This window comes from Dendrobates tinctorius, unplaced genomic scaffold, assembly GCF_039654945.1.
Source record: "Dendrobates tinctorius isolate UK_male_01 unplaced genomic scaffold, ASM3965494v1 ptg000073l, whole genome shotgun sequence".
In the NCBI taxonomy this organism is placed as follows: Eukaryota; Metazoa; Chordata; class Amphibia; order Anura; family Dendrobatidae; genus Dendrobates; species Dendrobates tinctorius.
The window spans coordinates 7,475,438-7,502,582 of NW_027361741.1; the positions used below are offsets into that span (position 1 = coordinate 7,475,438).

At 42.8% G+C, this 27,145-nt stretch overlaps 1 protein-coding gene across 1 annotated transcript in view; it reads left to right on the plus strand.

The window, feature by feature from the left end:
• Window positions 1–27,145, plus strand: part of MYO1H (myosin IH) — a 179,553-nt gene that overhangs the window by 137,129 nt on the left and 15,279 nt on the right. The window contains exons 25-28 of the mRNA XM_073582611.1: window positions 3,705–3,798; window positions 4,007–4,062; window positions 6,809–6,944; window positions 14,377–14,447. Coding sequence (XP_073438712.1) covers window positions 3,705–3,798; window positions 4,007–4,062; window positions 6,809–6,944; window positions 14,377–14,447 — 357 coding nt within the window. The remainder of the gene's footprint in view (window positions 1–3,704; window positions 3,799–4,006; window positions 4,063–6,808; window positions 6,945–14,376; window positions 14,448–27,145) is intronic.

Below are 27,145 nucleotides of genomic sequence, written 5' to 3' on the forward strand. Positions count from 1 at the left end.
TCTTTAAAGATTAAAAATAATGGTCTATCTATGACTGTGCTTAATTCCTGCAGTACTCGGGGGTGTATCCCATCCGAGCCCAGGGATTTGTCAATTTTAGTGATTTTTAGACGCCGCCGTACCTCCTGCTGGGTTAAGCAGGTGACATTTAATGGAGAATTTTTATCCCTGATCATGTCATCCGTCATGGGATTTTACTTGTGTAAATACTGTTGAAAAAAAAGTCATTTAGCATATTGGCTTTTTCCTCATCCACCATTTCACCCAGACTATTTTTAAGGAGGCCAACACTATCATTTTTTAGCTTCTTACTATTTATGTAGTTAAAGAATATTTTGGGATTATTTTTACTTTCTCTGGCAATGAGTCTCTCTGTCTCAATCTTTGCTGTCTTGATTTGCTTTTTACAGAATTTATTTAATTTTCTGTATTTATTTAATGCCTCATCACTACCTACTTGCTTTAAATCTCTAAATGCTTTATTTTTATCTCTTATTGCACCCCTTACAGCTCTATTTAGCCATAGTGGTTTCCTCCTATTTCTAGCATGTTTATTCCCATACGGTATATATTGTGCACAGGTCCTATTCAGGATGCTAATAAACGTCTCCCATTTTCTTTGTGTATTTTTATGTCTCAGGATATCGTCCCAGTTAATTGCACCAAGATCATCTCTCATCTGTTGCAAATTTGCCTTCCTGAAGTTTAGTGTCCTTGTAACCCCTCTACTACACATCTTATTAAAGGATGCATGAAAACTTATTAATTTGTGATCACTATTACCCAAGTGACCCTCAACCCTTAAATTTGATATGCGGTCTGGCCTGTTGGTTAATATTAGGTCTAGGGGTCCCCCCCTCTTGTTGGGTCCTGAACCAGTTGTGAAAGGTAATTGTCTCTCATCGTTGTCAGAAACCTATTACCTTTGCTGGAACTGCAGGTTTCGGTTCCCCAATGTATTTCAGGGTAGTTGAAGTCCCCCATAATAATGACTTCTCCTTGAGTCGCAGCTTCATCTATTTGCTTTATGAGGATATTCTCTGGTGCTGTAAAAATAAATAGTAATAATCTCCCGCATACTCTCTGGTGTGGCAAGTGGTACAGGTAGTATTTCAGAAAATAGTACCTTCAAGGAGAACACAGCTATCTGGGTTTGCTCCTAACCAGATCAATAATTGGTTTGCAGCTACGTTATGCGCTGAAGGTCCTGTGACTTTACTTTGAGCAGTTTTACTTGTAATTGTGTAGAGGTTTGTGCTTAGCAGTTTCCTGTGAGTTGTATTATTGAGGCTGGTTTCACATTTGCGTTTTTTAGCGCTGGAAAAAAACGCACACCTGCGCATGCGTTTTTTCCCCTATATTTAACATGGGTGCGCATACCTGCGCGCTGGTAAGCGCATGTATGCGATTTTCATGCGCTGCGTTTTTTTGGGGTGTGCGTTGGGATTTTCCAGACGCAGCATGTTGCATTTTTTGGCCCTGCAAAAAAGCGCATGCGCACATATGCGCACGTTTTGCGCTAAAAATGGCCATTATGGATGCGCATATGTGCGCACTGGCATGCTCATGTATGCATTTTTTTTGCATATGCGTTTTTTTTTTTAAACCATGGAATTTAGGGGTTTGGGTTAGAGTTAGGGTTAGTTAAGGGGGTTTAGGGTTAGGGTTATGGTCAGGGTCAGGGTTAGGGTTGGGGTTTGGGTCAGGGTTAGGGTTAAGTATGGTTTTGTTAAGGATTAGGGTCATGGTTAGGGTCAGGATTAGGGTTAAGTATGGTTTTGTTAAGGGTTAGGGTCAGGGTTAGGGTTAGGGTTAGGGTCAGGGTTAGGGTTAGGGTTAGGGTCAGGGTTAGGGTCAGGATTAGGGTTAAGTATGGTTTTGTTAAGGATTAGGGTCATGGTTAGGGTCAGGATTAGGGTTAAGTATGGTTTTGTTAAGGGTTAGGGTCAGGGTTAGGGTTAGGGTTAGGGTTAGGGTCAGGGTTAGGGTTAGGGTCAGGGTTAGGGTTAAGTATGGTTTTGTTAAGGATTAGGGTCAGGGTTAGGGTCAGGATTAGGGTTAGTATGGTTTTGTTAAGGGTTAGGGTCAGGGTTAGGGTTAGGGTTAGGGTTAGGGTCAGGGTTAGGGTCAGGATTAGGGTTAAGTATGGTTTGGTTAAGGGTTAGGGTCAGGGTTAGGGTTAGGGTTAGGGTCAGGGTTAGGGTTAAGTATGGTTTTGTTAAGGGTTAGGGTCAGGGTTAGGGTTAGGGTTAGGGTTAGGGTTAGGGTCAGGGTTAGGGTTAGGGTTAGGGTTAGGGTTAGTTAGGGTTTAGGGTTTGGGTTAGGGTTAAGTATGATTTGGTTAAGGGTTAGGGTCAGGGTTAGGGTTAGGGTTAGGGTCAGGGTTAGGGTTAGGGTCAGGGTTAGGGTTAGTAAAGTCATGGTTTGGGTAGTGTGAGGGGCCACCTAAAAATGTTGGAAAAAAACGCAAACGCGGTAAAAACGCGCTAAAAACGCATACAAACGCATAAAAACGCTGCGTTTTTTTCATGCATGCTCATAAAAATGCTTGAAAAAAACGCAGCAGTTGTATGCTTATGTATGCGTTTTTTCAATGCGTTTTTTTGCGGGAAAAACGCGCTGCAAAAAAAAGCAAGTGTGAAACTAGCCTGAGACATTTCATGGACAAAACCTGACCTCTAGTGGTGAATGGGTTACATCACTGCAGTTGTCCTTTAAATCTTTCTGCTATTTCATGCCATTCAATTTTTATTTTTAGTGTATTTTAAAGCCATTCACATTTTTTGGACACTCCTCCAGTTTCTGTTCAATTCTGCATTGTGGATTTCTTGTATCATGTATAGGCTGTGAGCCGTCGCGGACAGGGTCCTCTCTCACTGACCGAGCACTCCGCCCTCCAGCCTGTGGTGGTATTAATTGCAACAGAATCCTACCTACCCATAAATTCAGGATTTAGCCTAACAGAGGTGTTCACACTAGCTAGGTTCTCAGCAAACCGGAGATCACATTGTTATTGGCTGCTGGGCATGCTTGAATTGGCCAAATTATGTGCTAAGTATCTCCATTTTTTCTTATTATCTAGAGCAGTAATGCTATTCATATTTCATATATTACATATTTACATACTTTAGCACTGCAAAGTGCAACTTTATTTGTTTGGTATGTATAGAGATGGCTGCTCCTAGTTCGCACCTGTATACCCAAGTTTTCTGATTTGGAAGTGCCAGTCAGTCTTTTATTATTTGGCTCTTCCAACCCTAGCGTGACAGCTTCATATATTTCTGTGCAGCTGTCATGCTCGGGTCGGGAGAGCCGAGGCCAGTACGAGCATTGCGGTCTTATTTCAGACCTATTAATACGGCTGTCTGACTGCGCCCACAGGTGTCATTAATTTTGACAAGAAAATCCATTCTCCATGCCTGCGCTTTTATTTCTCATCAATGATGAAAAATTCTGCAAAAGAGACAAAGAACTTGGTGTCACATTTTTTTTTAGTTACCCACGCACCAAAGCTTTTTGCAACCTTTTTCTGGCTAACACGGTACCACAATATTATTTTGTATTGTACATTGCAACCTTTGCAAAGAGATCTGAGTTTCAGATATTCGCCCTGTTTTTATGTCTTTAAAATTTGCAATATGTTAATAACAATCATTTCTTGTTTTATTTGGACAATAGAATAGATTCATTTTCTATGTCTGCAGATGCGGCTAAAAGTTGTGGCTAGTGATCTTTTTCTAGGGAAGAAGGAAGGCTACGAGCAAAGCGTCAGTGAGCCATTTGAAGAATCTCGATTAAGTAAGTGACAAAGTTCATAATCTACTGTATGTGTCATTGATACATTCTCCTAATTCCAGATGTTATTAAAGAGCATATCTAGTGTAGAGGCCACTGTGGGCTCTGTGGGATGCCATCAGATTATTGGGGATTTCACTATGTGCATACTAATACCACTAAGAACTTAATGCCATCATGCTGAATGTTGTATTTATGTTGTATGTCGTAGCTGATCAAGATATCAGTCCAAAAGTCCATCAGCTCATGTTGTTTGACAAGATGAAGGTAAGTTGTTCAAATGCATTACTCATCATCACATATTTGCGCATCAACAAAGGTGTAGCTAAGGGATCAGCACCGGCGAAACACATCCGAGTGGACCCCTAACCAGGTATCTATGTATACAACTACAGTCACACACTCTAATCATGGGTATAGGGCAACCTAAGCAGATTGCCATCCCGTTACAGAAAATAAATCTTTATACAAAGACCAACACAGTTATTAGGCCATTTGTATTTTTCATGATTAATTTCAGTATTGAACAAAAACAAAGTTAATATACCTGAAACCAGAATATTTAAGAAAGTGAGGTTTTGTCTTTCTTAGGAGAATATCTATGTGGGCATAATTATTAGGCACCTAATGGTGTGCAGAAGTATTTTCCTATCTCAATTGTTTGTTTTCATCTGTTAAAGTGAGAATAATAACCAAACAACTCACAATATGCAAAAACATATTCTGGGCTCTCCAGAGTGTCTGCAGCTCTGGAATATGGCAGCCCTGGAGGATAATGGGCTCCTGGTCATTTCACCTACATTTCAAAGTCATAAGCATTCCATCTATGGAACCTATCCATTTCTTAATCTGTTGACGATCATCTTTTTGTGTAGCACTAACCACAGCCTCCCAGACACTGTTCAGAGCAGTTTTCCTTCACTGTAAGTCTCCCATTTAAAGGGAATCTGTCACCTATTTTTTTCACATATAAGATGCGGCCACCTCCATCGGGGCTTATCTACAGTATTACAGAATACTGTAGATAAGCCCCCCCCCGATGGCGGTGGCCGCATCTTATATGCAAAAAAATAGGTGACAGATTCCCTTTAAGAAGGGCTCACAAGTTTTCTGTAGGGTTTAAGTCAGGTGAAGAGGGGGGCCATATCATTATTCTTTCATCTCTAAGGCTTTTACTGGCTTCATTATTCTTTAATCTCTAAGGCCTTTACTAGCCAAGCAGTAGAGTACTGAGATACATGCAATAGAGCATTGTCCTGTATACAAATCATTGTTTTCTTGAAAATGTCAGACTTTTTCCTGCACCATAGCTTGAAAGTGTCTTCTAAACACTGCCAGTTGGTTTATTGAGTTGATTTTTTTTTTTTTTTTTTTTAAGCAATACCAGTCCATAGCAGTACGCCACCTCCACCTTGCTGGTGTTGGAATCAAAGTCGAGGTCACTGCATATAACCACTGCATATAACTGATTCAGCCACAAGCCCATAAATGTGATCTGTGAAGAGTCACTCTCATCTCATCAGTCTATAAAACCTTTAAAAAAATCTGTCTTCAGATATTTCTTGGCCCAGTCTTGGCGTTTTAATTTATGCGTTGTGTTCAATGCTGGTCGGGTTTCAGCCCTCCTTATCTTGCCCATGTCTCCGAGCACTGAACACCTTGTACTTCTGGGCTCTCCAGAGTGTCTGCAGCTCTGGAATATGGCAGCCCTGGAGGATAATGGGCTCCTGGTCATTTCACCTTAGAGAATTTCTCAAATCTTTGTCAGTTAATGTGGATCTTTTTTTCTCAGCACATTTTTTGCAACAAAACTTTTGATGGTTCTGTGATCATGCCACAATATCTTAGCAATTTCAAGAGTGCTGCATCTGTAATTCTTGTAACACTTTTTGACTTTTCAAAGTCAGTTGAATCTCTTGATTCCATGCGCAGTGAGATCATCACGTCGCTCTACCCCCATTTAGGACTCAGCCATTGCATCACCCTGTCATTCTGTAGACTGCAAGCTAAAAAACGACCAGGGCCTACAGAATGAAGAGTGGAAATGTACCTACTGTACTGTAGAGTTTAAAGGGGTTGTCCGGGCTTTTCACATAATCTCAGTACATATCTGGGCTGCAGAATTATGACAATAAGTAATTTACTTTCCGTCCACATGAAGAAGCCCTCATCACACAGTAACAAATCCTCCCCCTCTAGCAGCCTCACTGCAGAGAGCAGCTGCTCCTCCCCCAGACACAGCTGAACACTGATCTATGGAAAGTGAAACTACTGAGGAGGGAAAATCGTCCTGTATTCTGGGCCACTCCATGATTACAATACATAACTCATTATCAGTAATTTTTTCCCTCAGTGTCCCAGGCTGCTGGCAGCAGTGAGAACAGACTGTGTGATGGCCAGTGATGGGGGTCTGCAGCTTCTAATCTGCACAGGGGATGGCAGTCACTGATGTATTCTGTTGTGTGACAAAGCCTCTGCTGTGTGACTGAGACAGCTCTATCACTGATGTCTTCACACAGCAGCAGATTTGGTGCAGTGTATGTGTGAGCACTGTGTCTCTAATGACACAAATACTGATGGGAACAGCCTGTCCCAGAATAAAGGACGATTCTTCATGTGGACGGGGAGGGCCTGTAGCTATGGAGGGTGGGGTTGTTGCTATAGAGGACATGTTTGGAGTAGAGTAGGAGGTTACGACTAGTTCTCATTGCAATGCCATAACACCCCCCCCCTTGGACGTTTTGTTCAGAATATCTAGAAAACTGTGCAAACTAGTGACAGAAAGTAAATTACTTATTGTCATAATTCTGCAGCCCAGATATGTACTGAGATTATGTGAAAAGCCTGGACAACCCCTTTAAGCTCTTATTAAAGTGTATTGTTACGTGAAGAAAACAGTTATTCCTGTTTGACTTGTTTCTTTTCATCTGCAAACAAATTATTAGAAATTAACTTTGCTCAATATTAAAGATTTCCTTTTTTGTAGAGATAACATTTTGTCCCTATATCCTAGTATGGCATTGCAGTAATAAAGTATGACAGAAACGGATTTAAAACTCGGCCACGGAATCTCGTGTTGACACAGACAACACTATATGTTACAGAGCAAGTCAAGATCAAGCAGAAGATAGAATATACAAACGTGAAAGGTAAAGGAAATAAGAGTTCATCAGTTGAAATAACTCTCTGAGATGTCAGTTACAAAGTTAAAGGGGGTGTTCAGACACAACATATTGAGACCTAACAACCGGAACATAGGATAGGTCATCAATATCATATCAGTGGGGTTCTGACACCCGCACTTCCACCAATCAGCTGTTTTTTGTTTTTTTTTGTTGCTTTGTAGTCTGCAGGATGTTAACACTTTGAATGGAGCTGCAGAGAACTGTTCAATCTGTAGCTGCCACTGCCGTGTACTTCTTTTAATAGGAGCTGTTGTGCAGTACTGGACAGCGGCCAAACACAATAAAGAGATCTACACTTTGCAGCTCATTATTGATGATCCATTGGATAGGTGATCAATAGAGTGCAAAGTTTGTGAACCCGCTAGAATTTTCCAAATTTATTTCCAAGAGCAAGGCGTATAATAGCCTGCAAGGTCACAAAGGAACCCAAGGTATCCTCTAAGCAATTAAAGGTTTCTCTTACATTAGTGTTAATCTTTGAGTTTACCATCAAGAGAACATTGAACAACAATGGTGTGCATGTCAGCACTGCAAGAAGAAAAGTGACTGCTCTCCAGAAATAACATTTCTAGCAGTTTACAGTATATTAAGGATCACCTGGACTAGCCAGAAGACTATAGGAACAATGTTTTGTGAATGGATACACCCAAAACACAGCTTTTTGATTTGGAGAAAGAAAAACCCTGCGATATGGCATAAAAACCTCATGCCATCTCTGAAACACGGTAGTGTTATTATCATAGTTTGGGCCTGCTTTGCTACATCTGGGCCAGGATAGCTTGCCATAATTAATGGAACATTTGTAAAAAATTTGCTTCACAAGGTGATTTCCTAAAATTAGCGATTTGCTTTTGTGCAAATTTCTAAAAATTCCAGCTTTGATTTTACACAAGGTAGAAGATTGCATAAAAGTAGGCAATAGGGGTGTGTCCTCTCTCTAGTATGTTGCTGCCTGCTTATGATTGGGCAACACCATACATGGAGACAAGTACACGCTGCCATTAAAAACTGTCACATAATAAAAGCTACGCCCACGTAATAAAAGTTGATCCATTGGGTGCCAAATATTTTGATTGCTAATATTTCCACATTGTAAAGGCACAAAAAATGTTTTATTCCCCTCTACAGTCTCGTTACATTGTATGTTCAATATGAAAGAAAATAATCTAAACTCAATGTCTGCAGAGAAAGTATGCTACTATACTGAGTGTTTGCATTTTTTGTCCAATCCTTTTTGAGAAGAGGGAAATAATTGTGTTAAAGATTACAAAAGAAAATACAAAAGAAATTCAGACATTTAGCTGCTAGAGTCTTCCTCACAAAGCGTGTGGGTGTCACAAACTAATGTTTTTTTGCACACCTGTTTTAGTGACATTTGACATCTGTACACATCACACAAATACTGCATCATGTTGCCACTGCTGTTTTCTTTTGGACATGTTTGTAGTATTTCTTGTTCATCCTTTTTGGGAAGGATGGAAGTGTATTTGAAAACAGTGATAAAAGTTAATTATAGCGTATGAAAAAATCTATGGTAAAAAAAAATGTGAAAGAAAATACTCCATACTGTGGCATCTGGTAATAAATATGTTGGAGTAGCAAGCAGCAGCAGCACTACCACCACCACCAGAACAGACACCAGCTGTCCAAACAATAGTATTACCCAACTCAGGTCATAATTTGCCTCCTCTGCCTCCAGCAAGTGTATTAGTGGGGAGAAAATGGAGGACATTATGGAATTTGTGGCATATCACTTCTCTCAGCCTTAGCAGGATAATGTCATTTCTGACAATGTAATTGTGATTCAGAATTTGGCACAGTCCTTGGCAGTGGTTGTAGAGACACTGGCAGCAGAGGTAGCTGTCTGAGTCAAATGTAGAAAACAGAGGTGGGAGTCAGACAACTGTCACTTGAGTCAGGATGATGATGCTGGTGATGAGAATTGTGGATCGTATGGTGGACCAGACACGGGACCCAGTTTGTGGTGAGGAGGACATGATATCATCAGAGTAGGGTGGTCGCGCGCAAGATAGAGAGCAAGCAGTGTTCAGCCAAAAGATCTTCTAAGTCAGGCCTGCACAACATACTACCCTCGGAGAACCAGTAGACATCGGATCCCTTCTAAATGTATTTGGTTGCATACACAACTGTCAGACACAATAAAATTTGAAGACATGAATGCTGAGGCAGAGGCAGAGGAGCGCTCATCAGCTCCCTGAGATATGTTTTCATGATTCGAGAAGTGAAGATCTTACAACTGGCACGGACGTCTGGAAGAGTGGGTCTGTGCCTGCAGTGCCAGTGGTCCTCGAGGTGCCGCAGGAGGTCCAGTGGGGGCTTTTGCTGGTGCGCGGATGTGAACGTCAGAGACATTCCATGTGTCATTCAACTGCCAAGTTGTCCCGGGTCTGCGCATTTGCAGGGCACACTAGTCATCGACGAGGTGCACTCTGTGACTTCTGGCCCGGAGTAGGCATCCACGTGGAGGGAGAAGCTGTTTGGCTGGTCCCTCATTTAAACAGGGTGCGGACCGCCAGAGAGTGAGTTTTGCTCTGCCTCTCCTCTGGGGCTATGGAAGATCAGCAACAGGAGCAACATCAGCTTCAGAATAGGCACAGCAGTGGCAGTTGCACAAGTCATAGAAGAAACACCAGAAGTGACTGTAAGGCCAGCCAGCGAAGCAGAGTGGATTGGGATAGATCCACCACCTCCAGGGGAGAACACTGGGTGATTTGATTCCGCCTCCAAATCTGGTACCCTTACTAGGCGTCTGAGTGGTGACTGTCTTTCATGAAAGTTCACCATGTTAGTGAGGTCTTTTTTCTTGTTTAATTACTGGGAAAGACCTAAGAAGTGTAGTGCAAAGCTTAAGGATAAGGAAGGTGCACTTTTCAGGGATACATTACCAAGCTAATGGAAGAAGAAATCCTGCTCAGCTTGTATCCAAAAGACTATATGTGAGAAATCCCATAATTTTGCCATGGACTTAAAGTCAGGTGAAAAACGGGGAAAAGAAAAGACAGGAAGTTGTCATGTGATTTGGATGAATCAGTGAAGTCAGAAGGAGAATGTGAATCTGATACTTATTCCTCTTCATCCTTTGACGGTGGGACAGTAGGTAGACTGTACTTCCCTGAACAAGAAAAGGATAGATTGGTCAAAGATGTTAGGGCTACCATGGGCATCATGGACGCTAAAACCCCCAAATCAGTACAGGATATTATGTTCGAGTGGGTTATAGCAGAATAAGAATCTTTCAGATAAATGAGAAAATTCATGCTTTCATTAAAAAAATATTAGCAGAAACCGGAAAGAAAGGTTTGCTACCCTCATCTTCAAAAAGGAGGAGGAGACAGACCGTGGGATAAGGTACCAAAGATAGATGTAGCAATGGCCAAGTCATTCAAAAAATCTACATTACCCTTTGAAGACATGAGAATTCTAAAAGATCCCTTCAATAGAAAGGCTGAAATATGCTGTGAATGAATTTCTCTCATCTCTCCAAAGCTGTCATGTTTGTATCCTGTCAGACAATCGAACAACGGTGGCTTACATCACCCATCAGGGTGGGAACAAGATCTTGCTCCCTGATGGTGGCTATGGAGGAAATTTTCCCGATGGCAGAAAAACATCTCTCGTCATTGAAAGCACTGTACCCTTTTATGTAAGCCGCAATTGACTTAGACAAGGGGATTGGTCCCTGAATCCGGCAGTAGACCTGCCAACAAATAGTAGACCTGCCAACAAATAGTAGACCTATGGGGACTTCTGAGTATAGACCTATTCGCAAACAGGCGGAACAGGCGGAAGGGTAAAAAAGTTCTGTTCGTTAAATCCCAGGGAAAATCCTCATGCAGTAGATGCCTTCCAAATTTCATGGAACTTTGATCTAGCCTATAGCTTTATACCAGTAATGCTGACTCCAGCGCTACCAAAGAAATCAGGAAGGACCAGGCAAGAATAATCCTAGGAGATCCATTTTGACCCAAAAGAACTTGGTTTACATGGATGAGGCTGAGGTCGATCACCCAATCCATGGATCTTAACAGATATCCCAGATCTACACATCCAAGGTCCAGTCTGGCATTCACAAGTAACTGGGCTTCACTCAACAGCCTGGAATTTGAAAGGTCGTTGTTATTTCAGAGAGTTTTTTTCCAAGTCTAGTATCCACTTTATTGAAGAGCAGGAAACAGATAAGAACAAAGATATACAGTGTGGAAAATAAATATTTTATAAACTGCAAATTTTGCAAGTTTTCTCCAAAGAGTGGAGAAGTCTATATTTTTTTTTATCATAGATACACTTCAACTGTGAGACACAGAATATTATAAAAAAAAAATCTAGAAAATCACATTGTATGATTTTTCCATAATTAATTTGCATTTTATGGCATGAAATAAGTATTGGATACAATATAAAAACAGAACTTAATATTTGGTACAGAAACTTTGTTTGCAATTACAGAGGTCAAACGTTTCTTGTAGTTCTTCACTAAGTTTGCACACACTACAGTAGGGATTTTAACTCACTCCTCCATACAGATCTTTTCCAGAACTTTCAGGTTTTGGGGCTGTCGCTGGGTGACATTCAGTTTCAGCTCCCTCTAAAGATTTTCTATTGGGTTCAGGTCTGGAGGCTAGCTAGGCCACTCCAGGACCTTGAAATGCTTCTTACGAAGCCTCTCCTTAGTTTCCATGGCTGTGTGTTTGGGGTCATTGTCATGCTGGAAGACCCAGCCACAACCCATCTTTTTTTTTTTTTATCAAATAGATTTTTATTAATCAGAATTCAAAATACAGAATATACAGTAAATCTTCCACAAACAATAGATTTACAAATTGAACATCCCTGTAACCCCAAGTAGACAGCTTATATAACTCTTTTCTCCATAAGATTCCTCTTACACCGTAATTTACCATTAGTTATCCTTTTTACCCATATTGTCAATCAAACCATACAAAACAGAAATGTTCCTATGTCCGGGTATTAATGGTTTATCCACAACACCAGCATTGTAAAATATAGCACACTCCCATCAGTTAACTGTACCGTATTGTAGCCAGGGATTCCACAACCTCTCATAGGTTTTAGAATTGCCTCTTTTAGCATATATCCTTTCCTCCAGCCGGATGTTACAAGACATCTGTTTCACAAACTCTCTCCCAGAAGGTGGTTCTTTCCTGATCCAGTTCCTCGCTATCAGCTTCCTTGCTACATATAGTAGTCTGGCTATAGCAAGCTTTGCACTATTAACTATTTCAATTTCCTCCACATATCCCAGTATGCAGACCAGTGGGTTTTTGGGTATAACACTTCCGTAAGCCCCTTCTATTCTGTTAATGACATTAAACCAGAACGCAGATAGCCTGGGACAAGTCCACATCATATGAAGGATTCCGGCATCAGACCCCCAACACCTAGGACAGTCAGAGTTGTCCCTCAGTCCCATTTTAAACATCAGAAGGGGGGTACGGTACACACGATGGATCACATAAAGATGGGACAACCTAACTGGTTCACTCATAGTGCGTTTGGGGACATATTCTAGGACGCTGTCCCATACCTCGTCAGTCATCACCCCAATCTCTCCCTCCCATTTGAATCTTGCTTTAAGTGGGAACCTCATTAAATGTGTATGCAATATATCTTTGTAGGTGTTAGAAATTACCCCTTTTGTAAGTCCATCACCACCACATATACACAACCCATCTTTAATGCTCTTACTGAGGGAAGGAAGTTGTTGACCAAAATCTTAAGACACATAACCCCATCCATCCTCCCTTCAACATGGTGCAGCTGGTCTGTCCACTTGACAGAAAAGCACCCCCAAAGTATGATTTTTCACCCATCATGTTTCATGGTTGGGATGGTGCTCTTCTGGTTGTACTCATCCTTCAACTTCCTCCAAACACTTCAAGTGGAGTTGAAACCAAAAAGTTCTATTTTGGTATCATCTGACCCCATGACCTTCTCCTATGCCTCCTCTGGATCACCCAGATGGTCATTGGCGAACTTCAAGCAGACATGGACGTGCTGGCGTGAGCAGGGGGATTTGCGTGCCCTGAAGGATTTTAATCCATGACAGTGTAGTGTTACTAATGGTAATGTTTAAGACTGTGGTCCCAACTCTCTTCAGGTCATTGACGAGGCTCATTCTATTCGAGCTGTTGCAACTTCCTGAGCAGAGAAGGTGAAAGTGTCTATCGACCCGATATGTAAGGCGGCAACATGGTCCTCTCCTTCAACATTCTTTATGCACTACATGTTCAGTTTGTTCACATCTGCAGACCTTTCCTTTGGGAAAAGGATTCTACAGCCAGTGGTCCCTCCCTAAGGTGAATTTGTTTCTATGTAAATCTCTTGTATGGTGCAGCCATGGGGCAAAGGAAAAGACGAAATTACTTACCGATAATGGGATTTTTTTTTTGCGACGCAAGATGGCATTTTCAGCAATACTATTTTTATTTACATTTTACTTTTTAATTGCATTTCATTCCACCTTTTGTTCAGCGATATAATGAAAAGCATAGTTTTTTGCCACATTTATTTTTTTACGGGGTTAACTAATGTAACAGTTTTATAGATCAGGTCGTTCCAGATGTGGTGATACCAACTGTGCATTTTTTTTTACATAAATATATGTATTTATTGATATATATATATTTTTAATTTTTAAAACTTTTTACTTTGTCACTCTATGGGACTTTAACGTTCTTTACTCTGATCGCTGGTATAATGCATTGTAATGCACCAGAGCTTCCAGTGGGTACAGACACCGCTGTGGAATGGTGTCGGCATGGGAGGACAGTATAGGCTTTTTATTTTACCATGTTCAAACATTTAGTTCAAGAAGGGTTGTCTTAGTAATGGCACAGAGCGGTCACAAACTTCTGCTGACTTGACACCAACAGAGCGTCAGTTTCTTTTCCTGCTGACAGGGCAAGACTACTGGTGTTATACTGATTGACAGCAGGCTCCCCGCTGCCTAATTGTAGGAAGTCGGCTGTCAATCAGCATGACACCAGTAGTCCCACCCTGTCAACAGGAATAGAAACCATTGCTCTGTTGCCAGGGAGTAGCTGAATCTCTGGCAGGAGTGGTTAATGACCGGCCCTGGGTACAACAGACAGGTAGTTGCCTCTGTTATCCCCGTTAAGCCTATTTAATTACTGTATTTCACTCACCTGAATAAAACAACCTTGCCTTCAGTTAAGAAATGACAGAAGTTTATTAGCAGGAGAAAAGCTTGAACTGTAATAAAAAAACAATTATACAATTTTGCCTTCATAATAAGTGGTATAAAGAATAGGATGGTATGCAATGGCATAATGGTAACTAATTATGTAAATTTAAATATAAAGGATTAATGTAATCCTAATATATATTCTTCTAGAAATATCTGTCAGTAACTTGAGTGACGGATTCTTAGTGATCCACGTACCTCCAGAAGACAAAAAACAGAAGGTAAAAAGCAATTCTGGTTTTATACCTTGATATACTCACAACCTTGCATGTGGAAACTTTCTTTTTTTACATTTTTTTTAGAAAGTGGAGTATTTTTGAAAATATTAAAGGCAGATTTATAAAAACTGAAAGAATAACTGTTTGAGAAATAGGAGGACAAGGGAGCGTGTAAAATAGCAAAAATTTATTAGCATCATATATATAACAGCATGTCTAATAGTGAAAAAATTCATACAAAAATTGGCACAGTATAGGATACACAAAGGAGAGGGAGATAATGAAGGTAAGTATCCAGCCACAGCGCTCATAAAAATATGATAAATACTTAGGCATGTATGGACCCCAAAAATTATATATAAATTTAAATAAAGTGCTAATTGCCCTGAAAGAAACAGGGCATGTGTACAGTATCAAAATTGGGGGCCAAAATAGCCTCTATGTAAACATCAGTGCTGCGCCCAGGATGAGAACCATAGAACAAAGACCCCATAGCTATGGTGTACCATACTGGTAACAAATAAAAAAGGTCCCGGCAGTGAACCGCCCAATAGAAGTTGCATACTACCCATGCCGGGGTGAAAAAAGGAAACAGGACGGCGCTTACCAGTGAGAGCCAGGTATGGGGCACCAGATATGGATCTGCAGGAGACCCCCGACGTGCGTTTCGCCCAGCGTCAGATAGCTTTCTCAAGGGAATATGATAGAAACGCCACAAAGGACCTTCATATATCATTGGTGGTTCAGTCAGGTGACCAGGTCACATGCTTCCATGGACCAATAGCAGCCAGTGAGGACTGCGCATACGCCGAGAAGATGACAGGTCCTGCATACATCCTGGCGTCACCACCTCAACGCACGGAACCAGCAGGGCGGATTGTGAATCCCGGACCACGGTCACGTGCGAGAGGAGGCCGCAGACGCAGATCAGATGCAGGAGCGCCGAAGTCTGACTCACCCGCATGCGCACAGCTGCTGGGAAGACACACAGTATGTGTGTCACTAAAGGGGCATACTACTCAAGTAATCCTAGCAGCATATAACTAGTCATTTTAACCCCTGCATGGAATCAAACAGTAGAAATAATACCAAAAACAATAATGATAACAATATATTTAAGGTATATAAATATGCAGGAGAAATGAACATGTCATTCAGAGGACATCCTGAAGGTGCCTGGTCTTCCATCACAAATCGGGTGGCAGAGATATGAAGGAGATATAGGCATATATAGAATAACTGGAAAATACAAAGACAAAAGAGGTTAAAAATAAGAAAAATAAATAAAAACAGATCCAATATAAACAATGGGGAAGGCCAAATACAACATACTATAAATGGCCAAAAGCAATGGTGAAATTTGAACAAGGGGGACCATATCACAAAAAGGAAGAAAAACTGAAGACTCTTTGAGGCCAAAGGGTGTCATCGTATTGAGGCGTACTATCCAGCCCGCCTCTCATTGGGCTAGAAGTTTTTTATAGTCGCCCCCTCTTATGCCAAGTTGGACCTTCTCTATCCCTCTAACCCGAAGCGAGGCCGCGTCACAATTATGTTTAAGTTTGAAATTACGTGGTAGTGTCTTCAAAGACAAAAGATCAGATTCCTTTTCAGTGGCACATATGTCCCTCACGTGCTCACATACGCTAATACGGAATTCCCTGGACATTAACCCAATATATATCAGGGAGCAACCACATGTGGCATAGTATTTAACATTACTGGTGCCACATGTGATATGCTGTCTGATGTCAAACTGCCTGGCTCCGTCCGAAGAAGTGAAGGAGGAACATCTGAGGACATTGGTACATGCGACACATTGCCCACAGAGAAAACAGCCCACTACTAGACCCCTGGTTGTGAAAGGATTCACAATCGGGGGTACATAATGACTTCTGACCAATAAATTGGCCAGATTGGGGGGATCTCTTAGCTGTCATGGATGGTGAATCTCCAATGACAGATCTCAAGGAGGGTTCAGTGGCCAAAACAGACCAATGTCTCTGTAGAATGTTCCTCACACCCGCCCACTCATGGTTAAATGTAGTGATAAATCTGACCTTCGTCTCCTCCCTAGTTTTGTCGATTCCTGCCTGTTGGGAATACAAGAGATCGTTTCGGGGTTTTCTTCTGGCTCTGTCAAAGCCACGTTTGATGCATCTACAGCTGTATCCTCGGTGCTCAAATTGAGACCTCAGGTCAGCCGCTTGAGAGTAAAAGTTCACATCAGTAGAACATATTCGCCTCATCCTTAGGAACTATCCGACTGGGACAGCCCTAATGGTGGATGGATTGTGAGCGGATCCAGCATGCAGTAATGCATTGACCAAAGTGGATTTTCTGAAAACGTCAGTCTGAAGTTTTCTGGCGCCATTGATTGACAGACTGACGTCCAGAAAATCAATCTTACAAAGATCATATTGGAAGGTCAAGCTGATATTGATTAAGCTGGTCCACAAAAGTCTCGAGCTGCTGGGCGGCGCCCCCCCACAACATAAAAATGTCATCAATATATCTCAGCCAGCACAGTACATGGTCCGCGGCCGGTACGCCCGCGCCGTCAAAGATGGATCTTTCCCAGGCACCCAGGAAGAGATTTGCATACGAGGGCGCACAGGCCGCGCCCATAGCTATGCCGCGCTTCTGTAAATAAAAAATATTCTTGAATACAAAGAAGTTGTGGGAAAGCACAAAACCCAGCAGCTCAAGAATTAACTCACATAAAGGGCTGTCCAGGTCGGAGGACCCAAGGAAGAGGCGAACTGCATCTAAACCATGGCGATGGTTAATGCAGGTGTACAATGTTTGAATATCGGCAGTGGCCAGGAGGACCCCTTCATCCACAAAGACGCCATCAACACGTGTCAGGACATCCGTCGTGTCACGGACATAAGATGGCAACGACTCTACCAAAGTTTTTAGATAGTAATTGATAAATCTGCAGACAGGATTACAGAGACTGTCAATATCGGACACGATTGGACGCCCCGGAGGGTTGAGGGCGTCTTTGTGGACCTTAGGGAGGAGATAAAAGGTGGCTATCTTTGGGGACTTGACTGTCAGACCTTCCAACACCTTCTTGTCAATGTTGCCATCCTCCGCAGCCTTGAGAAGAATTTGTTGTAACTGGCCTTCCCCATTGTTTATATTGGATCTGTTTTTATTTATTTTTCTTATTTTTAACCTCTTTTGTCTTTGTATTTTCCAGTTATTCTATATACGCCTATATCTCTGCCACCCGATTTGTGATGGAAGACCGGGCACCTTCAGGATGTGCTCTGAATGACATGTTCATTTCTCCTGCATATTTATATACCTTTAATATATTGTTATCATTATTGTTTTTGGTATTATTTCTACTGTTTGATTCCATGCAGGGGTTAAAATGACTAGTTATATGCTGCTAGGATTACTTGAATAGTATGCCCCTTTAGTGACACACAACTGTGTGTCTTCCCAGCAGCTGTGTGCATGCGGGTGAGTCAGACTTCGGCGCTCCGGCATCTGAGCGGCGTCTGCTGCCTCCTCTCGCACATGACCGTGGTCCGGGATTCACACCCCACTGGTTCCGTGCGTTGAGGAGGTGACGCCAGGATGTATGCAGGACCTGCTGTTTTCTCGGCACATGTGCCGCCCTCACTGGCTGCTATTGGTCCATGGAAGCATGTGACCTGGTCACCTGACTGAACTACCAATGATATACAGTTGTGGCCAAAAGTATTGACACCCCTGCAATTCTGTCAGATAATACTCAGTTTCTTCCTGAAAATGATTGCAAACACAAATGCTTTGGTATTATTATCTTCATTTAATTTGTCTTAAATGAAAAAACACAAAGAATTGTCCTAAAGCCAAATTGGATATACAGTCATATGTTACACTTTGTTAACCTTTTTTCTTTGTAACAATTTTGGTTTTTGCAACAGCTATTTCAGTTTCATATATCTAATAACTGATGGACTCAGTTATATTTCTGGATTCAAAGGAGGTTTATTGTACTAACAGAAAATGTGCAATCTGCATTTTAACAAAATTTGACCAGTGCAAAAGTATGGGCACCTCAACATAAAAGTGACATTAATATTTCGTAGATCCTCCTTTTGCAAAAATAACAGCCTCTAGTCACTTCCTGTCACTATTAATGAGTTCCTGGATCCTGGATGAAGGTATTTGTGACCATTCCTGTTTACAAAACAATTCCAGTTCAGTTAAGTTTGATGGTCGCCGAGCATGAACAGCCCGCTTCAAATCATCCCACAGATGTTCAATGATATTCAGGTCTGGGGACTGGGATGGCCATTCCAGAACATTGTAATTGTTCCTCTGCATGAATGCCTGAGTAGATTTGGAGCGGTGTTTTGGATCATTGTCTTGCTGAAATATCCATCCCCTGCGTAACTTCAACTTCGTCACTGATTCTTGCACATTATTGTCAAGAATCTGCTGATACTGAGTTGAATCCATGCGACCCTCAACTTTAACAAGATTCCCGGTGCCGGCATTGGCCACACAGCCCCAAAGCATGATGGAACCTCCACCAAATTTTACTGTGGGTAGCAAGTGTTTTTCTTGGAATGCTGTGTTTTTTAGCCTCCTTGCATAACGCCTTTTTGTATGACCAAACAGCTCAATCTTTGTTTCATCAGTCCACAGGACCTTCTTCCAAAATGTAACTGGCTTGTCCAAATGTGCTTTTGCATACCTCAGGCGACTCTGTTTGTGGCGTGCTTGCAGAAACGGCTTCTTTCGCATCACTCTCCCATACAGCTTCTCCTTGTGCAAAGTGCGCTGTATTGTTGACCGATGCACAGTGACACCATCTGCAGCAAGATGATGCTGCAAGTCTTTGTAGGTGGTCTGTGGATTGTCCTTGACTGTTCTCACCATTCTTCTTCTCTGCCTTTCTGATATTTTTCTTGACCTGCCACTTCTGGGCTTAACAAGAACTGTACCTGTGTTCTTCCATTTCCTTACTATGTTCCTCACAGTGGAAACTGACAGGTTAAATCTCTGAGACAACTTTTTGTATCCTTCCCCTGAAAAGCTATGTTGAATAATCTTTGTTTTCAGATCATTTGAGAGTTGTTTTGAGGAGCCCATGATGCCACTCTTCATAGGAGAATCAAATAGGAGAACTACTTGCAAGTGGCCACCTTAAATACCTTTTCTCATGATTTGATACACCTGGCTATGAAGTTCAAAGCTCAATGAGGTTACAAAACCAATTTAGTGCTTCAGGAAGTCAGTAAAAAGTAGTTAGGAGTGTTCAAGTCAAGAAAACGATAAGGGTGGCCATACTTTTGCACCGGTCAAATTTTGTTTAAATGCAGATTGCACATTTTCTGTTAGTACAATAAACCTCATTTGAATCCAGAAATATAACTGAGTCCATCAGTTATTAGATATATGAAACTGAAATAGCTGTTGCAAAAACCAAAATTGTTATAAAGAAAAAAGGTTAACATTAATAGGGGTGCCCAAACTTTAACATATGACTGTAATTCCACACCAAACATAAAAAAGAGGGTGGACAAAAGTATTGTCACTGTTCGAAAAATCATGTGATGCTTCTCTAATTTGTGTAATTAACAGCACCTGTAACTTACCTGTGGTACCTAACAGGTGTTGGCAATAACTAAATCACACTTGCAGCCAGTTGACATGGATTAAAGTTGACTCAACCTCTGTCCTGTGTCCTTGTGTGTACCACATTGAGCATGGAGAAAAGAAAGAAGACCAAAGAACTGTCTGAGGACTTGAGAAACCAAGTTGTTAGGAAGCATGAGCGATCTCAAGGCTACAAGTCCATCTCCAAAGACCTGAATGTTCCTGTGTCTACCGTGCGCAGTGTCATCAAGAAGTTTAAAGCCCATGGCACTGTGGCTAACCTCACTAGATGTGAACGGAAAAGAAAAATTGACAAGAGATTTCAACGCAAGATTGTGCGGATGTTGGATAAAGAACCTCGACTAACATCCAAACAAGTTCAAGCTGCCCTGCAGTCCGAGGGTACAACAGTGTCAACCCATACTATCCGTCGGCGTCTGAATGAAAAGGGACTGTATGGTAGGAGACCCAGGAAGACCCCACTTCTTACCCCGAGACATAAAAAAGCCAGGCTGGAGTTTGCCAAAACTTACCTGAAAAAGCCTAAAACATTTTGGAAGAATGTTCTCTGGTCAGATGAGACAAAAGTAGAGCTTTTTGGGCAAAGGCATCAACATAGAGTTTACAGGAGAAAAAAAGAGGCATTCAAAGAAAAGAACACCATCCCTACAGTCAAACATGGTGGAGGTTCCCTGATGTTTTGGGGTTGCTTTGCTGCCTCTGGCACTGCACTGCTTGACCGTGTGCATGACATTATGAAGTCTGAAAACTACCAACAAATTTTGCAGCATAATGTAGGGCCCAGTGTGAGAAAGCTGGGTCTCCCTCAGAGGTCATGGGTCTTCCAGCAGGACAATGACCCAAAACACACTTCAAAAAGCACTAGAAAATGGTTTGAGAGAAAGCACTGGAGACTTCTAAGGTGGCCAGCAATGAGTCCAGACCTGAATCCCATAGAACAACTGTGGCGAGATCTAAAAATGGCAGTTTGGAGAAGGCACCCTTCAAATATCAGGGACCTGGAGCAGTTTTCCAAAGAAGAATGGTCTAAAATTCCAGCAGAGCATTTTAAGAAACTCAGTGATGGTTACCGGAAGCGGTTGGTCGTAGTTATTTTGGCTAAAGGTTGTGCAACCAAGTATTAGGCTGAGAGTGCCAATACTTTTGTCTGGCCCATGTTTGGAGTTTTGTGTGAAATGATCAATGTTTTGCTTTTTGCTTCATTCTCTTTTGTGTTTTTTCATTTAAGACAAATTAAATGAAGATAATACCAAAGAATTTGTGTTTGCAGTCATTTTCAGGAAGAAACTGAGTATTATCTGACAGAATTGCAGGGGTGTCAATACTTTTGGCCACAACTGTATGAAGGTACTTTGTGGCGTTTCTATCATATTCCCTTGAGAAAGCTATCTGACGCTGGGCGAAACGCACATCGTGGGTCTCCTACAGATCCATATCTGGTGCCCCATACCTGGCTTTCACTGGTAAGCGCCGTCATGGTTCCTTTTTTCCCCCCCGGCATGGGTAGTATGTAACTTTTATTGGGCGGTTCACTGACGGGACCTTTTTTACTTGTTACCAGTATGGCACACCACAGCTGTGGGGTCTTTGCTCTATGGTTCTCATCCTGAGCGCAGCACTGATGTTTACATAGCTATTTTGGCCCACAATTTTGATACTGTACACATGCCCTGTTTCGTTCAGGGCAATTAGCACTTTATTTACATTTATATATATTTTTTGGGGTCCATACATTCCTAAGTATTGATCATATTTTTATGAACGCTGTGGTCTGGATACTTACCTTCATTATCTCCCTCTCCTTTATAATAATAATAATCATAATCATTTTTATTTATATAGCGCCAACATATTCCGCAGCACTTTACAATTAAGCGGGGACATGTACAGACAATAAATTCAATACAAGTTAAGACAATTTAAACAGTGACATTAGGAGTGAGGTCCCTGCTCGCAAGCTTACAATCTACAAGGAAATGGGGAGGACACAGTAGGTGAAAAGTGCTTGTTATTTCAGGTCTGGCAATTATAATAAATAGGGATTTTCATATAAAGCTGCATGATCCGGTCATCAGCCCGTGTGTTTAAGTGCAATAGTCAAGTATCAAGTGCAGTTATCCTGTGCATGGAGGATGTGGAGAAAGATAAATAGTAGGGTGCAGATTCAGAATAATATTTGGAAGGAGGGAACAGGGCAAAGTTAGTTTACTGAGTAGTTGATGTGGTAGGCTTGTTTGAAGGGATGGGTTTTCAAAGAGCGCTTGAATAGGTCAGGGCTAGGTATCAGTCTGATCATCTGGGGAAGTGCATTCCAGAGAGCAGGCGCAGCACGAGAGAAGTCTTGGAGACGGAGGTGCGAGGTTTGGATTACGTGGGGTGTTAGTCTTAGGTCATTTGTAGAACGGAGGGCACGTGTAGGGTGATAGACAGAGATGAGAGGAGATAAAAGGCAGTGCAGAACTGTGGAGAGCTTTGGGGGTGAGAGAGATGAGTTTATACTGGACCCTGTAGCGAATAGGTAGCCAGTGTAATGACTGGCACAAGATGGAGGCATCGGTGAAGAGGCTGGACAGAAATATGACCCTGGCAGCCGCATTCAAGATGGATTGGAGAGGAGAAAGTTTGGTAAGAGGGAGACCGATCAGAAGAGAGTTGCAGTTGTCCAGACGAGAATGAATAAGAGCGACAGTAAGAGTCTTAGCAGTTTCAAAGGTGAGAAAAGGTTGGATTCCAGAGATGTTTTTAAGATGCAGGTGACAAGAGTGAGTGAGTGATCGGATATAGGGAGTAAAGGAAAGTTCGGTGTCGAATATGACCCCAAGACAGCGGGCATGCTGCTTAGGAGTTATGGTTGAACCCTCCAGGGTTATTTCGATGTTAGGTAGAGTGAGGTTAGTAGAGGGGAGAAACACAAGAAGTTCAGTTTTGGAGAGATTTAGTTTCAGATAGAGGGAGGACATGATATTAGAGACAGCAGACAGACAATCCTTGGTATTTTGAATTAGGGTAGGGGTGATATCAGGGGAAGAAGTGTATAATTGGGTGTCATCAGCATAGAGATGATACTGGAACCCAAACCTGCTGATTGTTTGTCCAATAGGGGCAGTGTATAGAGAGGAGAGGAGGGGGCCTAGGACTGAGCCCTGCGGGACCCCGATAGTAAGGGGACGAGGAGAGGAAGAGGATTCGGCAAAAGATACAGTGAAGGAGCGGTCAGAGAGGTAGGAGAACCAGGAGAGGGCTGTGTCCTTGAGGCCTATAGAGCGGAGCATGGTGAGGAGGAGCTGGTGATCCACAGTGTCAAATGCGGCAGAGAGATCTAGGACAATCAGCAGGGAGCAATGACCTTTCGATTTAGCTGTTATTAGATCATTAGAGACTTTAGTGAGGGCAGTTTCAGTGGAGTGTAAATAGCGGAGACCAGATTGTAAGGGGTCGAGACGAGAGTTATCCGAGAGATAGCGGATTAGACAGGAGTGGACCAAGCGTTCCAGGAGTTTAGAGATGAAGGAAAGGTTAGAGACAGGTCTGTAGTTAGCAGTGAAGTTCTGGTCCAGGGATGGCTTTTTAAGTAAAGGGATTATGATGGCATGTTTAAATGAGGAGGGAAATATACCTGAAGGAAGAGAGAGGTTAAATATTTTAGTCAGGTGAGTGGTGACCACTGGTGAGAGAGACTGCAGGAGATGTGAAGGAATGGGGTCACTGTTGCAGGTTGTAGGCCTAGCAGAAGCGAGGAGCTTGGAAACTTCTTCTTCTGAAACAGGCTCAAAGATGTCTAGTGAGCTTGAGGTGTGGCAGGGAAGGGGATCCAGGCACTGAGGAGATTGGACTGAGATATCCTGATGGATGTAGTTGATTTTTTTCTAGGAAGTGGCCAGATCCTCACCGCTGAGGTTGGTGATGGGGGCCTGTACTTTAGGTTTCAGGAGGGAGTTTAAGGTTTCAAAAAGTCGTTTTGGGTTGATGGATAGTGAGGTGATGAGGGTGGTGAAGTAGCATTGTTTGGCCAGATGAAGGGCAGAGTTATAGGTTTTGAGCATGAACTTATAGTGGATGAAGTCTTCTGCTAAGAGAGATTTTCTCCACTGCCGCTCTGCACACTTTGAGCAGCACTGAAGAAAGTGTGTTTGCACTGTGTGCCAGGGCTGCCGTTGTCTGTGTCGGGTCTTTCTGCGTGTTGAAGGTGCTGCTTCATCTAGGGCATTCTTCAGTGTATTATTGAAGTGTGACAATGCTAAGTCTGGACAGGAGAGGGTGGAGATGGGGGCTAAAGATGTGTGGAGATTGTCCATAAGCTGCTTGGTATTAATGGTACGTGTATTCTGATAAGTGTGGTAAGTGGGGGTGTCCCGGGTGAGGAGACAATTCTTTACGGAGAAGGAAAGAAGGTTGTGGTCCGAGAGCGGGAGAGGGGAGTTCGTAAAGTCGTGCAGTGAGCCGGGACGGGAGAAAACCAGATCCAGAGTATTCCCGTCCTCATGTGTAGGAGAATTAGTAAACTGTGAGAGGCCGAATGAAGAAATTAGGCTACTTTCACACATCAGGTTTTCGGCGTCAGGCGCGATCCGGCGTCGTGCCGGAATGCCGGATCCGGCAAATGTTTTGTAAAACCTGATGTGCCGGATCCGGTTTTCTGCCGGATCCGTCTTGTTCTTGACAGACAAAACCGGATCCGTCTCATCCGGTTCATCCGTTTTTCTATCCGTTTTTTCGACGGATTACGCCGGATCCGGTTTTTAAAATTGACCCTTGTGGCCCCTCAAGGCAGAGTACACTGGCAGGATGACAGAGTGTGAAAGATTTGTGCCCTAACAAAACTTGTGTACCTTCTGGACCAACAGTATATACCTTTGCCAACCAAAGTTGGCTATCTTGTCATGGTCTACTATTTTTAGCTTTAGGCCACAGGTGTGTACCTGGTTGTGTTTTATGCAAAGTATTTCACCTTTTAACAAAAGTTGTGTACATTGTTAGGAAATCACCAACAATAAACACAACTTTTTAGGTGAAATACTTTGCTTCAAACACAACCAGGAACACAACTGTGGCAAAAAGCTAAAATTTACCCACAGTTATACCTGGTTTTGAATACCTTTTTACCTTTGAAATTCCCTGTATTTAACCTTTTTTTTAAACATAGTTCGCCGCAGAAAGAAAGGACAGACAACCATTGTGAAACGATAATTTAACTTTTATTTAAAATTTTTTTTTTTTGTAAAATGTTTTTAAAGTGCAAAAAACTTTTTTAATAAAGGTTTTAAACCCAATGGGCATTTTTATTAAAAAACACACATTACAAATCTGTGTATTGTGGGGTGGAAATACTGCTGGAGGGGCTGCGGGACACTTCGACACTGGGTGTGTGGAGAGAGGACTGGGATCGTGGTGGGGAAGGAACAGTTAGAGGTGAAGGTGTGGAAAAAACTACAGAATGGGTGGACATGTGGGAAGCAGAAGAGGTGGTGGGTGGTGGAGTGGAGGGTTGGGCAGGGACTGTAGGAGCAGATGATGTTGATGGAAAGTTGTATGGGGAAGGAGTTTGGTACGGGGAAGGAGTTTGGTACGGGGAAGGAGTTTGGTACGGGGCAGGTTGCTGGAAGTGGGGAGATGACTGGTACTGGGGAGGTTGCTGGTACTGGGGAGGTTGCTGGTACTGGGCAGGTTGCTGTTATGTAGTAGGAGGGGGAGGATGAAAAGTGGCTGGAGGGGGTGCAGATGTAATAGGAGGGGGAGGATGGAAAGTGGCTGGAGGGGGTGCAGGTGGAGGAACTACAGTGGTGGGAGGTGGAGGTTGGGAGGTAACCTGCTGTAGAGCACCGTGGCACGAATGCATTACATGCATCTGCTGGGCAGGAGAGAGCGTTTCCATGCGCTCCACAACAGACCTGAAAAAGGTGTGGTTTGGCGAAGATCTTGCTTCTGAATGCATGGTTTGCAGAAGTGTCTTCACCTCCAGAATGCTGGAGTTGATCTGCTGAAAGCCTGCGGAGATTTGCTCTGACAAGACTTTGAGACAGTTCTGGAAAGATGCATTCAGATGCAATAACTCTTGCGCATAACTCTCTTCCTGACCCCTCTGCCGCTGCCGCCCAGTACCCGCAGGTGTACTAGAGGCGGCAGGGGCAGAAGGGTGGGGTAAAGGGAAAGCGATCTCCTCACCAGCAGCTTCATGTAATGTAGGCGGCCACGATGCTCCTGTGCTGGTGGATGGGACAGATGGGTCGAATGTGTGGGAAGGCAGGGAAGGTGCAGATGTACCGGGGCGGTCGAAGTGTCCCTCGGTGCCGGTCTCCTCAGGGATCGCCTCAGAAGGGTCCAATCGTGCAGGCTCCCGAGTGCTGCTCACCGTGCTGTGGAATAAAGAGAAAAAAAAACAATTAAAATACTGACATGGTATGGCCCTGGCTGAAAAAAAAAAGTTACATCTTTTTCACATGTGGTGTGTAATATTTACCTTCTGGTGAGCATTGTTTCCCGGAGTAACGACAGGGCTTGTGCGTACTTGTACTTGCTCCTGCGTCCTCCAGATCCACTCGGGGCCCGCATCTCTTTATTGAACTCCTTCTTGAAACGATCCCTCACAGACCGCCACCGATTCACAATTCTGTTCCCTGAAACGAGAAAGGAGTGGTTAGTATACAACATCAGTGTTTCACAAACTCCAGTCCTCATGGTCCCCAGGGGTCATGTTTTCAGGATTTCAATAGTAAATAGAAATCCTGAACACATGATCCGTGGGGACCACGAGGACTGGAGTTCGGGAAACACTGGTTTACATCAAGCAACCGTTACTGTATATACTTACGCTCTTTAATCTGGTCCCGAGCTTCGAGGTCCTCCCAGCGGCCCACAAGGAGAGAACAGATTTCCTCCCAGAGTCGTCGGGTAATGATCAGGTCAGCGTGGCGGCGGTCAGCCATATTCCAGAGCGGCTCCCTTTCTCTGACGAGATCGATGAGGCGGTCCACATCAATCCCTCCATCCTCACCGTCAGAGTCGGGAGCACGCTGTGAAGGCTGTTAAAGAAAAAGACAAAAATAACATAATTAGCCTCCACAAAAGAAATGAAA